Consider the following 12,459-nt stretch of genomic DNA (forward strand, 5'->3'; position numbering starts at 1 on the left):
GCAAAATAATGGTTCACAGATAATCAGCTCACAATTGTTAATTAAAAGAGGCAGTAATATTCACAGTCTGGTTTTAAACTATTTTCAGAAAGAATTGCAATATAAAATTCTTTCAAATGTTATCACTGGACTTTGAATATCTTAATTTTCTTTAATGATTGTGGGTTGAATATTATGTGTGCTTTTTAAAAGAAAATTCTCCCCCTTAATTTATTTCTTAAAATTAAAACAGTCATTCCCAAGGCAAAAAAACAAAAACAAAAAACAGAACTGCAGAATCCCAAGTCTCCTGAGTATTTCTGTGTGTTACCCAGTTTTAGAGAATGAAAAATCACTGGAAAGCTCTATAACCAATGGAAAGTGCACAACTGATGTAAGTGGATAACTGACCCATCCATTGTTTGACAACCAAGTTTGATGGCTCATCATCCAGAGAATGGGTAGATGATAGAAAAGAGATCAAGTAAGAGCTATGGCTACTGTGCAGAAGAGTGACATCCCTAAAGTGATACACTTTAATAACTTGTGTACAAAGATCACATATTTCTTTCTATATTGCATATTGATTCCTGGCTTGAAGAAGGCCTTTCATGGCAGGTGCCAGAGGAATAACTCCCAAATGGAGCAAGTGAGAAGTTCTGATTTTCTTCCTTCTCCTTTGTTGTTAAAATATTTATTGGTGGAAAAATAGAGAAAATTAATGGGGACATGAAGTTGTTTTTGTACCTGACCATAAGTATTTTTTCATTTAATATTCAAGATGTTACTATCTTTTTAGGTATATAGCTCTCAATTATATCAAGACAATGGTAAAGTATCAGTTTTGGGTGAAGCTTGTATGCTCTACAGATGACAATTGAACTCATAGTTTACAGGAGCAGCCAGCAGGGAGTCACCGTCTCCATCATACTGTGTAAAAACAAACATACTAAATGGGTGTGGTGGTCAATAATCTTTTTTTCTATTATTGCTGCACAGGCTTTAAAAGAAGATTTTCCTTTAAGCCATGTGATCTCCCCATTCACCAATCAAGAGCGAAGGGAGGGGATGCTTTTAAATCTGCTCATCCCATTTGTGCTCACAGTAGGATCTGGAAGCAAAGGTCTGATTAATTTAACTAAAGGAAATTTATCATTGTCGTTGTGTTTTCTTAAATGTCAGGCTGCTATTTCTTTTTCCTGTTCCCATGAAGGCTATCACTGAAGTCAATCTGAATGATTTAAATAGGGTCATCTTAGGGAATAAGAGTTTTTCTTTCTTTTCAGTTTAGCTACCTGGGACCAGAGTTTCTCTGCTCTACTTCTTAGAAGATACATCCTATTTAAAGACATTTCAGTACAGCAAAAATCAGGGAACAGTGGTTCAATTCAGTTGAGAAAATGGTATTCATTGAAGTACAATATAAGAATTGACAGGTGAACAAACTTGTACAACCTACAGACACTGGGTTTAGCAGAAATCCTGCCACTATCATTAAATTACAATGTATTTTCATTACTCTTTCTTCTTAGGGGTAGTGGGATTCTTTTAAAAAAAGTTTATCTCAAATGTAAGTACAGTGCATCATGAGTATCTGCAAAAAGAAAGGAGATTGAAATGGTAAGCGAGACATTTGGCTAAGACCACAAGGTTTTGGGTACCCACTATGGAGAAAATACTCAGGTGCCAGGAACACTGTTTCTGTCCATTGGTAAAGCTGTACTTGATGGGAAACACCTGAATTTCTAGGGTGTTGTAGTTTGGACTTGGAAAGAGCTGAGTTTTTCTGTATCTAATGTGGACAGTCTACCTTGTGATGTTTTTCTTTCCACTTCCCTCTTCCAAATTCTGCCCCTCAGATAGTCCCTGGCTGGAGCAGCCTGAGGTGCAGCTGCTGCTGCAGACGGTCATCAATGTGCTCCTGCCACCGCGGATCATCAGCACATCTAGGAGCAAGAACTTCATGTTAGAGAGCTCCCCAGCCCACTGCTCTACCCCTGGGGATGCAGGGAAAGACTTGCGCAGGGAAGGGCTGGCTGAGTCCACCAGCCAAGCAGCATACTTGGGTTGGTACTTTCTTTATCTCTCTGTTTGTGCATGTGTATGTATAGATATGTGAAAACATATGTGTAGATAGCTAGATAGATAAATAATTAGATGTAATTAGTTAAGTTCCAACTTAACTCAGAAAGAATTTGGAGAGACCTTAAACCAGAATATATTTAAAGAAATCTCAATCCAGAATGTATTTAAAGAAGCCACTTGAACAAGAAACATTACCGTTGCAAAAGAGTCTGGTTTCCTTCAGTAAACATATGCCAAAAAACAACGTGGTTTCACATCTGCCATGCCTAAATTACTCGGCTGTTTTATGTAAGAGTATCTGGGTTTGTAAGGAAGGCATCTGCAGTAAAGATTCTTCCATGCTGATTAAGTACAAGTTCACTAGTGAGATTCGGTAGCTGCTATGAGATCTAAACTCAGTCTAGTATACAAAGACACAGCATTGCACAACACGTGGGGCTCATTGGTCTGTCACCTATATAAATGGGGTTCTGGAGTTGGGTAGTCTACATCCTGTGCAGCAAGATTTGGTGACCTTGCAATATGTTATGCCCCCTACTAGCTATTTTTCCTCCCTTAAAATGTCTTCAATCTCCACCTTGATCATTACTCTAGTGAGGCCAATCCAGTCCTGCTCCCATAGGCTTCCCAATCCCTTTCCCTCTTTGACTCCTACTTTCCCATTATCCCGTCCTGCCTTTAACCTGGTCCTGACCCATGGAGCAATGGAAAGCCACTCTTTAGCCCTGAATGAACTGGGCAAGAAGGAAAAGACTACTCTTACCATAGCGCTGAGAATAAGGGGCACTGGCAGTGGGGAATTTCAAAAATGAGAAAGTATTGCCTGACATTTTTCAATTCACCAAAGCAGATATTGGTGGGAAGTATAAGATGAACACAAACGCACTGATGAAAATGAGTCCTTGGAGTTTGGAGTATGGGGGATGTTTGAACTGCATTATAATGGGATGTGTTTGAAAATGAGGGGATTGACAATGCAAATTAAAAAGAAGAAAAAGACACAAGGAATGCATGTACCCAGGACCAAACCATATGGATGCTCAGTTGGCCAAGGTATTCAAAGTAGAATTCAAATCTAGGCTCTATCATAGAGCCCTACATGAAGTTTAGGATTGCACAGAGGATGACGGAGAAAAGAAGTTTACCATGTACAGGAAGGATATGAGAAGACACTTGATGAGTTGCCATCCTCTCCACTGTCTGCCTTTTCAGTGAAGAGTTGTTTTTACTTTGTTACATGGCCAGGCTACTGAACCTGTATTTTAAGTTTATTTTTACATTTATTTCGAGCACTTACTGTGCACCAAGCAGTTTTCTGTGCTTTACACTATTACCTCCTAGAATCCTCTCATCCTCTCAATAACTCTAAGAAGTTAGTGTTATTTGCATTTTAGGAGTGAAGAGCCTGGGGCCCAGAAAGGTTGAATAACTTGCCTGAAGGCATATATCTTAATAAGTGACAAAGCTAGAATGAGACTCTGTTCTTGAGCCCCTTTTATACACTGCTGTGTGTTAGGCTGATGGAAGCTTAGGTGGAAAGTAGAGTGGCAGAGAGCCAACAGGCTTAGTAACAGTGAAAACATCATCAGAATTAGGGTAGAGAAAGAAGAGTGTTGTTTTTTGTTTGTTTGTTTAGTTGAGGGAAAGGAATTGAGATGAGCATTTGCTGTGAAAAGTGAGATTTTGAGGAGGTATATGGGTAAGAAAGAATCTTGCAATCTCTCTCTCTGTGTTACATGGCATGGTTCTTTCCTGGAAACATCCTAAGGATGGTAAAGGCATATATGACTCTTGAGGATTTTAGAGAATTGGATTTCTTTGTGCATTTAGTCACTCAATGCCCTTAAGAAAGATTTTTGTGTTTTCCTAATTAGAATCAAAATGTGTTTAGTATACACATTGTTTAGGTGCTGAGATTGATGGGCGTTAAGAACAGTCCAGAAGGCTCAGGTCACTTGACTGCCCCATGGCAGACTCCACGGTAAAAGCTGTAGTGGCAGAGGGAGCTCCTGTCATCATCTTTGACGTCTTCACAATACTCTGGTTTGTCCTGACATGGTTTGGGAAATATGCTTCCTGAAAAATAAAAATAAATGTAGATTGTGAAGGGCTGCCAGAATCTGAGAGGAAAGAGATACGGAAAAATAAATCTAGTAGGGTTTAGTGATAGACATAGTGTGCGATGAAGGAAGGAGGTGTTTTTTATTTTTGGAAAGATACACTGAACGCATTTACTGGTTACCTCTGGGGAGCAGTTTAGTGTGGGGTCAGGAAGGGAACTGGGAAGGAAAAGGACTTAATTTTTTTAACTTTGTGCACTTCTTCATGGTTTTATTTTACTTTTAGTAACACAAATATTTATTTTTATGGTTAAAAGAAAAAAGGAAAAGATTTTTAAGATCCATGTTTTAGCTAAGAATGTGAGTGATATTTCCATATCACCATGAAGTTATTATGACAAAACTTTTGGAAGGTAAAGCGTTAGCCACACATCATGTTTATAAAATATTTTCCTTTCAATTCAGTCGACCACATTGCTCTATATTTTCCAAAATAGTAGTTCTTAAGATGCACTTAAGAAAGATACTTGGGTACTTTTCATCAGAATCAAAACACTTAACGTACACGTTTTTGTCTCGATGTTCAGAATACTCTTGCTCGGGAATACATATGAAGTTTTTAGAAACAGGGAGAGAGTTTAGAAATTTAGAAAATTTCTAAAGGTGCAAAAAGGGCCCTGGATGTAGGTTGGGTTCCTCTGAAGCACAGGTCCGCAGGCTCACTTTTCTCTTTTCCCGGTGTGAAGCGCTGAAGGTGATTCTCGTCTGCTTTGAGAGGCAGCTCGGAAGCCAGTGGTACTGGCTGAGCCTCCAGGTGAAGGAAATGGCTCTGCGGAAGGTGGGAGGCCTGGCCCTTTGGGACTTCCTCGACTTCATCGTGCGGACCCGAATACCCATCTTTGTGCTTTTGCGCCCTTTCATCCAGTGCAAGGTGTGGTGTGTGCTTCTCCTCCTGAAAGTGGCAAGCTCGAATAAATGTGTGGCTCTCTACTGAGGCAGGAATATGGCAGGAGTGCTCATGGTACCTACTGTTGCCAGTTAGTAGGGCCTGTTAATACTATGCTTGATGAGAAAACCACCCAAAAATATATTCCAGAGGATAAAATTTCACACTAGAAATACCTTCACAGTAAGAGCTTTATTGGAGTCTGTAAAACTTTGCCCACTCCCTACTAGTCATCCCCCACTCTACCCACCCAAAAGATTGGTACAGTGGAATAGTTTGGAGAATCTTCTATCTTCAGTGGCATGACTGAGATCTGATTTTAAATAAACATATGAAAAACATAGGATACTTAACATATGTTTTTCCTCCAAGACCCCCAGTACCCATCTATGTTTGTTCTTTTCATGCCCCAATTTCTTAGGGTAGTGATTTAAAACAATGTAATTATTAAGCACTTCCTGTGTAAAGTGCCATTCTAGGAACATCACATGCATTACCTTATTTATTCCTCGCAACAATGGGTACAGCAATTAGCCCATTTTACTGATGGAAAATTGAGACCCTGAGAATGTTATGCCTTCCTTTCAGCTGCTGGCCCAACCAGCAGAGAATCATGAAGAGCTTTCTGCCCGGCAGCATATTGCCGACCAGCTGGAGCGGCGCTTCATACCACGCCCTTTGTGTAAGAGCTCGCTCATTGCTGAGTTCAACAGTGAACTAAAAATTCTAAAAGAGGCAGTTCATAGTGGATCGGGTGAGTGTGCCTGCGAGTATTGTGAATTTGTTTTGACTAATGGAACTCACAGCCTACAAAGAATCCCTCCGTCCAGGTCACCACACTTTTTGGAACTATGAATACGTTAGCCATTTTGGTACACTACTAGATTTGACGATTTCTACTAAGTTAGCATTTGACCACTACTAGATTTGACTTCCTCTTTTGTCAGTAACGAAATAGAAATTAAAAGGATATCATAAGAATTTAGTTTTCTTCCTTTTCTATATATTTTTTAATCTTCATTTTAGTAGTTATCTCTTTCTTGAATATTTAATTGGAGAAAAAATGGTTTAAATTATTATCTTTATTTCCTTTTTGAAAAAGAGAAGGGGGACATTCATTTATTGAACTTCTATTTAATGGTAGATTATTTCCTTTAAGCTATACAAATACCTTCAAGGTGTATAATTGAAAGTCCCTGTAAAGAATGAGGAAACAGACACAGTAGAAAATAGGTAAATAATTTACAAGTAAATAACTTACTACTATCGCATAGAAAATGATTATTGTAAGGGGATTTTTCAACAGAGCTGTATGATTGATTTATAAAGCCTTTGACTTTTCACACAACAGAAGGGGAAGGATTCCCTTAGAGCTGGCAAACTAGGAGGTACTTTCTTTACATTATTTTACATTATTCTACAGGTATTCTTTGAGAGTACATTGCTTGCTTTCTTATATCCTTAGATTACTGAGGAAGGAAAATAAAACATTATTTGCCATTAGAGGGCAGTCATTATCCACAAGTAAAATGTAATATGTGATAGGTTTTCTTTTTTGTGGGAGGGAAGGGTTATTTCCTTTCTTTTGAAAGCTTTTATTCTTTGCAGACAATGTGGTAAAAACAAAAAATTGACAAGTATAATCCTGGTGAAGTTTAAACATTATCATTCAAATATTCTACTTTGTAATAAAATAACCTGACATAGAAATGAGGGGTATTTTATAGGTTGTAATTTCCAGAAAATGAGAATGAGAACAGTTTCGATTATGCATTCTGATTGTGGGGTTCACATCAGACAACTTATTTATTACTTTGATATGTTTGTGTCAGATAAGATATATTTCTTCGTAAAAATTGCCAAGTTGGAAGTTACAATTCAGGTCAAAGTTAATTTGCATCCTACCAACCTTGGAAAATAAAATAGAAAACCAATAAGAAAGGCAACAATGTCAAAGCATTTAATATTGTTACAGATGTTATGCTCTGGCAAGGGAACTATTTAATTATATCAGTGGCCAATATTGATTCTTTAAAATAAAAAATCCCCACTTTCATTTGCAACTTTGTTATAAAGACACATTATTTAACGAACCTTTCCTAAAAATTACAAGTGATCAGGGAGGACTTTGAAGCAGACATTTAAGATTCTCACCATGCATTTCCTTTGGTCTCTCGAATCCTCTAGCCTACCAAGGCAAGACATCCATCAGTACCGTGGGCACCTCCACCTCTGCTTACCGCCTGAGCTTGGCCACCATGTCCCGCTCTAACACAGGCACGGGCACTGTCTGGGAGCAGGATAGTGAGCCATCCCAGCAAGCTTCGCAGGACACCCTGAGTCGGACTGACGAGGAAGATGAGGAAAGTAGGTCATTCCAAAGAATGTGGGTGGAAGACACGGCTTGGCCATAGGAGCAGGGGCTTGGGAAGGATTACTGCCCTCTGACCTTTTCCACTTCTGATCCCCTAGTCATTTTTACAGAAGGAGTTCTAGGGAAAATATGACTGATTCCATGACTCCTAATGCCTGCTTTTCTATACATTTCTTGATATCCTTTGGTCATTTAAAAAGAGTTCAGGAAAAAAGCAAATCGTTAGTGACTCCTAAATTTTCTTTAAACCTGTATAGTCAACTTTTTCCACTAACTCCCATTTAAATTGTGGATAACTAACCAAGGAAAGCACTTACTCTCATTTTTCCTGGACATCTTGCTTAGAGGGTTGATCGACACCTAAATGGCCTCATTAGGCAAGGAAAAGTGAGCCGTGTATATGCCTAGGACTCAGAAAAGACCAGTTGGCTCTGCCAGCCAGCATGTGAACCAGCAGGCTGTCTTGAGGGAAAGTACTCCAAATTTGAGTTAAGAGAATCCCCAGTACTAGGTCAGCCCAGAAGCTTCTAAGGTATGTGCTAGAGATTTGGTGTGATGACATGAGGAGAAATACTACATATATATGCTTCACAGGAGGTTATAAAAAGTAAAATTAGGGTGAAAGATTCCATTAAATGCTACTGTCATTTCAGGGGTCTTAAAATTGCATACATTATTTTCCACTTGTATGTTATAGTGTCTGTAGCAAAGTTGTGTTGTCAATGCCATATGAATGAGAACAAAGTTTAGATCTTCACTCAGAGGCTCTCCATACCAAACAACAACAAAATGCTCTACTCTGAACTAAATTAAATAGAAGAAATGAGAGTTGAGGTTAGAATTTTAATTAACTAAGATGAATGAAAGTTTTTTAATGTGCTACGACAGTTGGGAATGTAAGAGAAGAGAAAAAATAAATGCTTTGTCAGTACTTACCAGTAATATTTGCAGATTTAGCTTCAGCATCGATCAAAGGAAAAATCATATTGTCCTGCGGCTGACCTATAGACCCATTTGTGTCTAAATCACCCTGGTGACTGCTCATGAAAATACAGCTAAAGTTGCAATTAGGGAAATCTTGACTGAGAAAACACCATGAAAGAGAAAAGGATCAGCAGTTTAAATATCCATTAAGTATGGGTAAAACTTAAAGAAAATCAATTTTTTATTTAATGCTTGAAGTAGCCTCTCCCAGCAATTCTTATTAATTATAGGAAATGATATCACCTATTTTTGTGGAGCTAAATATATTTTGCAGGTAACCTTATAAATAATGGATTACCTAAGCCGTAGGAAGGAGCAAGGGAAGAAAAGTAAGTAAGACTTAAACAGGGATATCACTGGCCAAAAGCCAACACTAACATACTGATGAGGCAGCAGGCAGATTGGGGAGCCATGCAATTTTTTGCTTATATCTCTGATCACAGACATCACAATGATCCCAATGAAAGCAAGATTACTAACAAATGGTATTGTGTGTTTGTGATATGGGTGTGTATTAATTTAAACAAGGAGAGCTATGAAAAGCAGTTCATTGTTTTGAATTAAACTTCCTTACATTCAATAATCAGACTTGTATTAAGGCCTATCAGGTATAAGATAAGGAAGAAGGAAGTATGAGAAAGATACGTTCTCTGCTTTCTAAGACCTTATAATAGATATAGTTATGTAGAGGAGATAAGAGACATTTACAATAAAGAATACTTAACAAAAGAGTTAGTGGAAGACAGCACATGATTAATCACCAAACAAATACTGGGGACGTAAGTGTTATGTGATATGTGAGTACAAATAAGGGGGAATAATCAATAGGATTTGGGAAAGGCCTTTGTAGAAATAGCTCAATCTATCCTACCACGTGTTTTTTGTTTTGTTTTTTTTTTTTTTTATATTTTTAAGGCACATTTGTTTATTCTCCTTCCTGTGGACACATGTAAAAAAAAATATCATTCTATAACAAGAATCAATTGTAAGTCAGTGATTATATAGCAAATTAAAATTGCTAGCACTTTTTATATTCACGTTTTGATTTGAAATAAGTTCAATTAGAAATATGATTACTTTGGTATTTTAAATAAATAGTATCAGATGATCTTATATGGTAGCGCACATTCTCCAAAACTCAATATGTTTATCAAAGAATGTTAGTGTTCATCAACAAACAACATTAGCTCTTTTAGAATTAGGTCACTTTGTCATAAATACTGTGCTAAAGCTAATTTTCATATGAATTTGAGTACATTAATTTCTGCTTCTGACTGGGCACAGTGGCTCACACATGTAATCCCAGCACTTTGGGAGACTGAGGCGGGTGGATCACCTGAGGTCAGGAGTTCGAGACTAGCCTGGCCAACATGATGAAACCCCATCTCTACTAAAAATACAAAAACTAGCCAAGCGTGGTGTTGTGCGCCACTAGTCCCAGCTACTCTGGAGGCTGAGGCATGGGAACCACTTGAACCTGGGAAGCGGAGGTTGCAGTGAGCCAAGATAGAGCCAGTGCCCTCCAGCCTGGGCAACAGAGCGAGCCTCTGTCTCAAAAACAAAACACAAACCAAAACCAAAAAAAAAAAAAAAAAATTTGCTTCTATGGAGAAAACAAGATCACATACTTAAATTTTAAAATTTTGGTTAAAATAAGCATTTATTTCTTAACTTTATAGCTTTCAAATATTTTTCCTAAAAATGTCTGAAATTGTCTTTCCCTCAGCAGTCTAGAAATTATTAACTGTACTGAATGCGGTTTTTGAATGTCAAGGAAATGTATTTGACTCATTCAGTAACAAAGTCCCCTGAAGTATTTATGGAATGTTTTTAAAAAATTATATGCTAACTTTTCTCAAATCTTAAATTTGCTGATGCCTGTTGACTTTCACAAATAGCCTACTTGTAAAAATTTACATTTATTTCATGAAGGATGTTCTAGTGGAGAAGGGTGGGAGATGTATAGATGTGAAGAATTATCATTACCCCCAAAGGTCTAAGTTGTTTTTATCTATATGAAGGGATCAATGATACTTTAGCTTTACAGACAGCTGTAAGTTGTATACAAGCCAAGGACAGAACCCAAGTACAGCTTTGGTTGGGTTTTTCTGATCAGTGTCATGGTTTTTGTAACACTCTATTCCTTTGTCCCTTTTAGATGACTCTATAAGCATGCCCAGCGTGGTAAGTGAACAAGAAGCTTACCTCCTGAGTGCCATTGGAAGGAGGCGATTCTCCAGCCACGTCTCCAGCATGTCTGCACCTCAGGCTGAGGTGGGCATGCTACCCAGCCAGAGGTAAAGAGCTATGGTTATATTATACTCTGCATTTGGGGGCAAAGTTATAAATTCTGAAAATACACTCCTGTTATTCTACAAAGACCGAAAGAGAAGCAAGCAATGGTAATGCTTTTAGATAGATCATGCCACAAAGGATTTGTCAGCTAGGTTCCTGCAGGCAACACTTTGCAGTTTTCTAAACCAAGCTAGTAGAAGGGATCCCAATTTCTCATCCAAGTATTGTCTCTCCTTAAACATTTTCCATAGACACATGGTTTTCTTTCTGTTGTCAAATGACATTCTTGTATTTCAGATTTATCATTAGCTAAGCTAATGATGGGTACTTGGCAAGAGTTAGGACCATCTTTAAGTATTTGGTAAAGTTTAGGCTTCTGATATATTATTAGGATTCAGTTGTAGGTAGTGATGATTAACCAAGCAGAAAAGGATCTGTGCCGCTGCGTGTGACCTCGGGCAGGCCATTTAACTGTAATCCAGTTCTTCTCTTCATAAAATGAAGAAGTTTGCTAAAATGACCTTTAAGGTAACTTCTCCATCTATAGTTCTGTGATTCTATGACAAAACCCCTTTAAATATTTTATTTGTGTGTCCTGTCTTTTAAGAATGTAAGTAAAAAAAAATCCAAGATATGTATATACAATAAAAGTATAATGAAAATGATCTGACGTGAGTCAAAACATTTATCTTAAGTAGATAAATGTTTTGGAACCAATGATATTTTCACTTCAGGACTGAGTTTTTCAAGGAATTGACCTTATGTGATTTTAGTGTGTTGCTTATTTTTAATACCTATAGATTCATTGTAGTACAATTCACACATGGAAAATAATAAAATTCAGGGCATATTGTGATGTTCACATAAAACCAGTTTATATGTAGGAATAATTATCCTGTACCCAAATCCTTTAGCAAATGGTTCACGGACTACACAGATGAAATAAAATTTGTGAAATAAAGCCCAAGTTTGGAGAATATCAAAGAATAGGGTAAAATTATAAATAATTAATAAGCAAGTTGTGTACTTTTTAAGAAGGCAATGTTTTATGTAAGTACCATTTAATTATTACAAAGATTAATACTATATAAAGGTTTGTATCGTTGTAAGAAATTGTTTTACCTACTATTTGGTAATTTTCCTTTGAAAAGGAAGTCTTATAAACAAAAAGTGTGAACAAAATCAAAGCCAAACAATAACATGTCCAAAAAAAGATATAAAGCCACACAAGCAGCTAACATTGGTAGCTATCAGTGTATTTTTAATTGCTAGCAATGTGCATGGTTCTATGAAGAATATTTTAAAAAATCAATTATTTGAAAGTTTTATTTAAATTATAGAATTGTAGAAATTTCATAGAGGTTTTTTATTGTTATTTACCTAAAATAACCAGGTCATCAATTTCCTTTTTACATATTCATTAAGGGGTCAAGTTGATTGCAGGGAGAAAATTTGTTCTATCATACATATCTTGATTGTACATTTTCTTGTTTTCTAGAAATCAAGAAAAAATAATGTAGTTAAATAGTTTGGGTTTCATTCATATTTTGGAAGACTAGCGAAGGTAATAATACTGTATCTGTACATAAGAGAAGTGAGTCTCTTCCTAGGGACAGAGGCTGTTTTTATGGTGTACTTTTAGGTGAGCCTCAATTCTTTGGGGCCAGGCACTCCAGTTTTCTAAATGGTTTAGTTCTCTCCAACTTAACAACTATTTATTGAGTGCCTCACAGATG

At 37.2% G+C, this 12,459-nt stretch overlaps 1 protein-coding gene across 13 annotated transcripts in view; it reads left to right on the forward strand.

Moving 5' to 3' along the window:
• The window catches only part of UNC80 (unc-80 homolog, NALCN channel complex subunit), a 230,615-nt gene that overhangs the window by 202,959 nt on the left and 15,197 nt on the right, over positions 1 to 12,459 (forward strand). For all 13 annotated transcript variants that reach the window (XM_038001602.2, XM_038001590.2, XM_038001588.2 and 10 more), the window contains 6 exons: positions 979 to 1,102; positions 1,839 to 2,045; positions 4,871 to 5,055; positions 5,659 to 5,824; positions 7,258 to 7,437; positions 10,587 to 10,725. In XM_038001602.2, the coding sequence (XP_037857530.1) occupies positions 979 to 1,102; positions 1,839 to 2,045; positions 4,871 to 5,055; positions 5,659 to 5,824; positions 7,258 to 7,437; positions 10,587 to 10,725 (1,001 nt within the window). The remainder of the gene's footprint in view (positions 1 to 978; positions 1,103 to 1,838; positions 2,046 to 4,870; positions 5,056 to 5,658; positions 5,825 to 7,257; positions 7,438 to 10,586; positions 10,726 to 12,459) is intronic.

This window comes from Chlorocebus sabaeus, chromosome 10 (assembly GCF_047675955.1).
Source record: "Chlorocebus sabaeus isolate Y175 chromosome 10, mChlSab1.0.hap1, whole genome shotgun sequence".
NCBI lineage: Eukaryota > Metazoa > Chordata > Mammalia > Primates > Cercopithecidae > Chlorocebus > Chlorocebus sabaeus.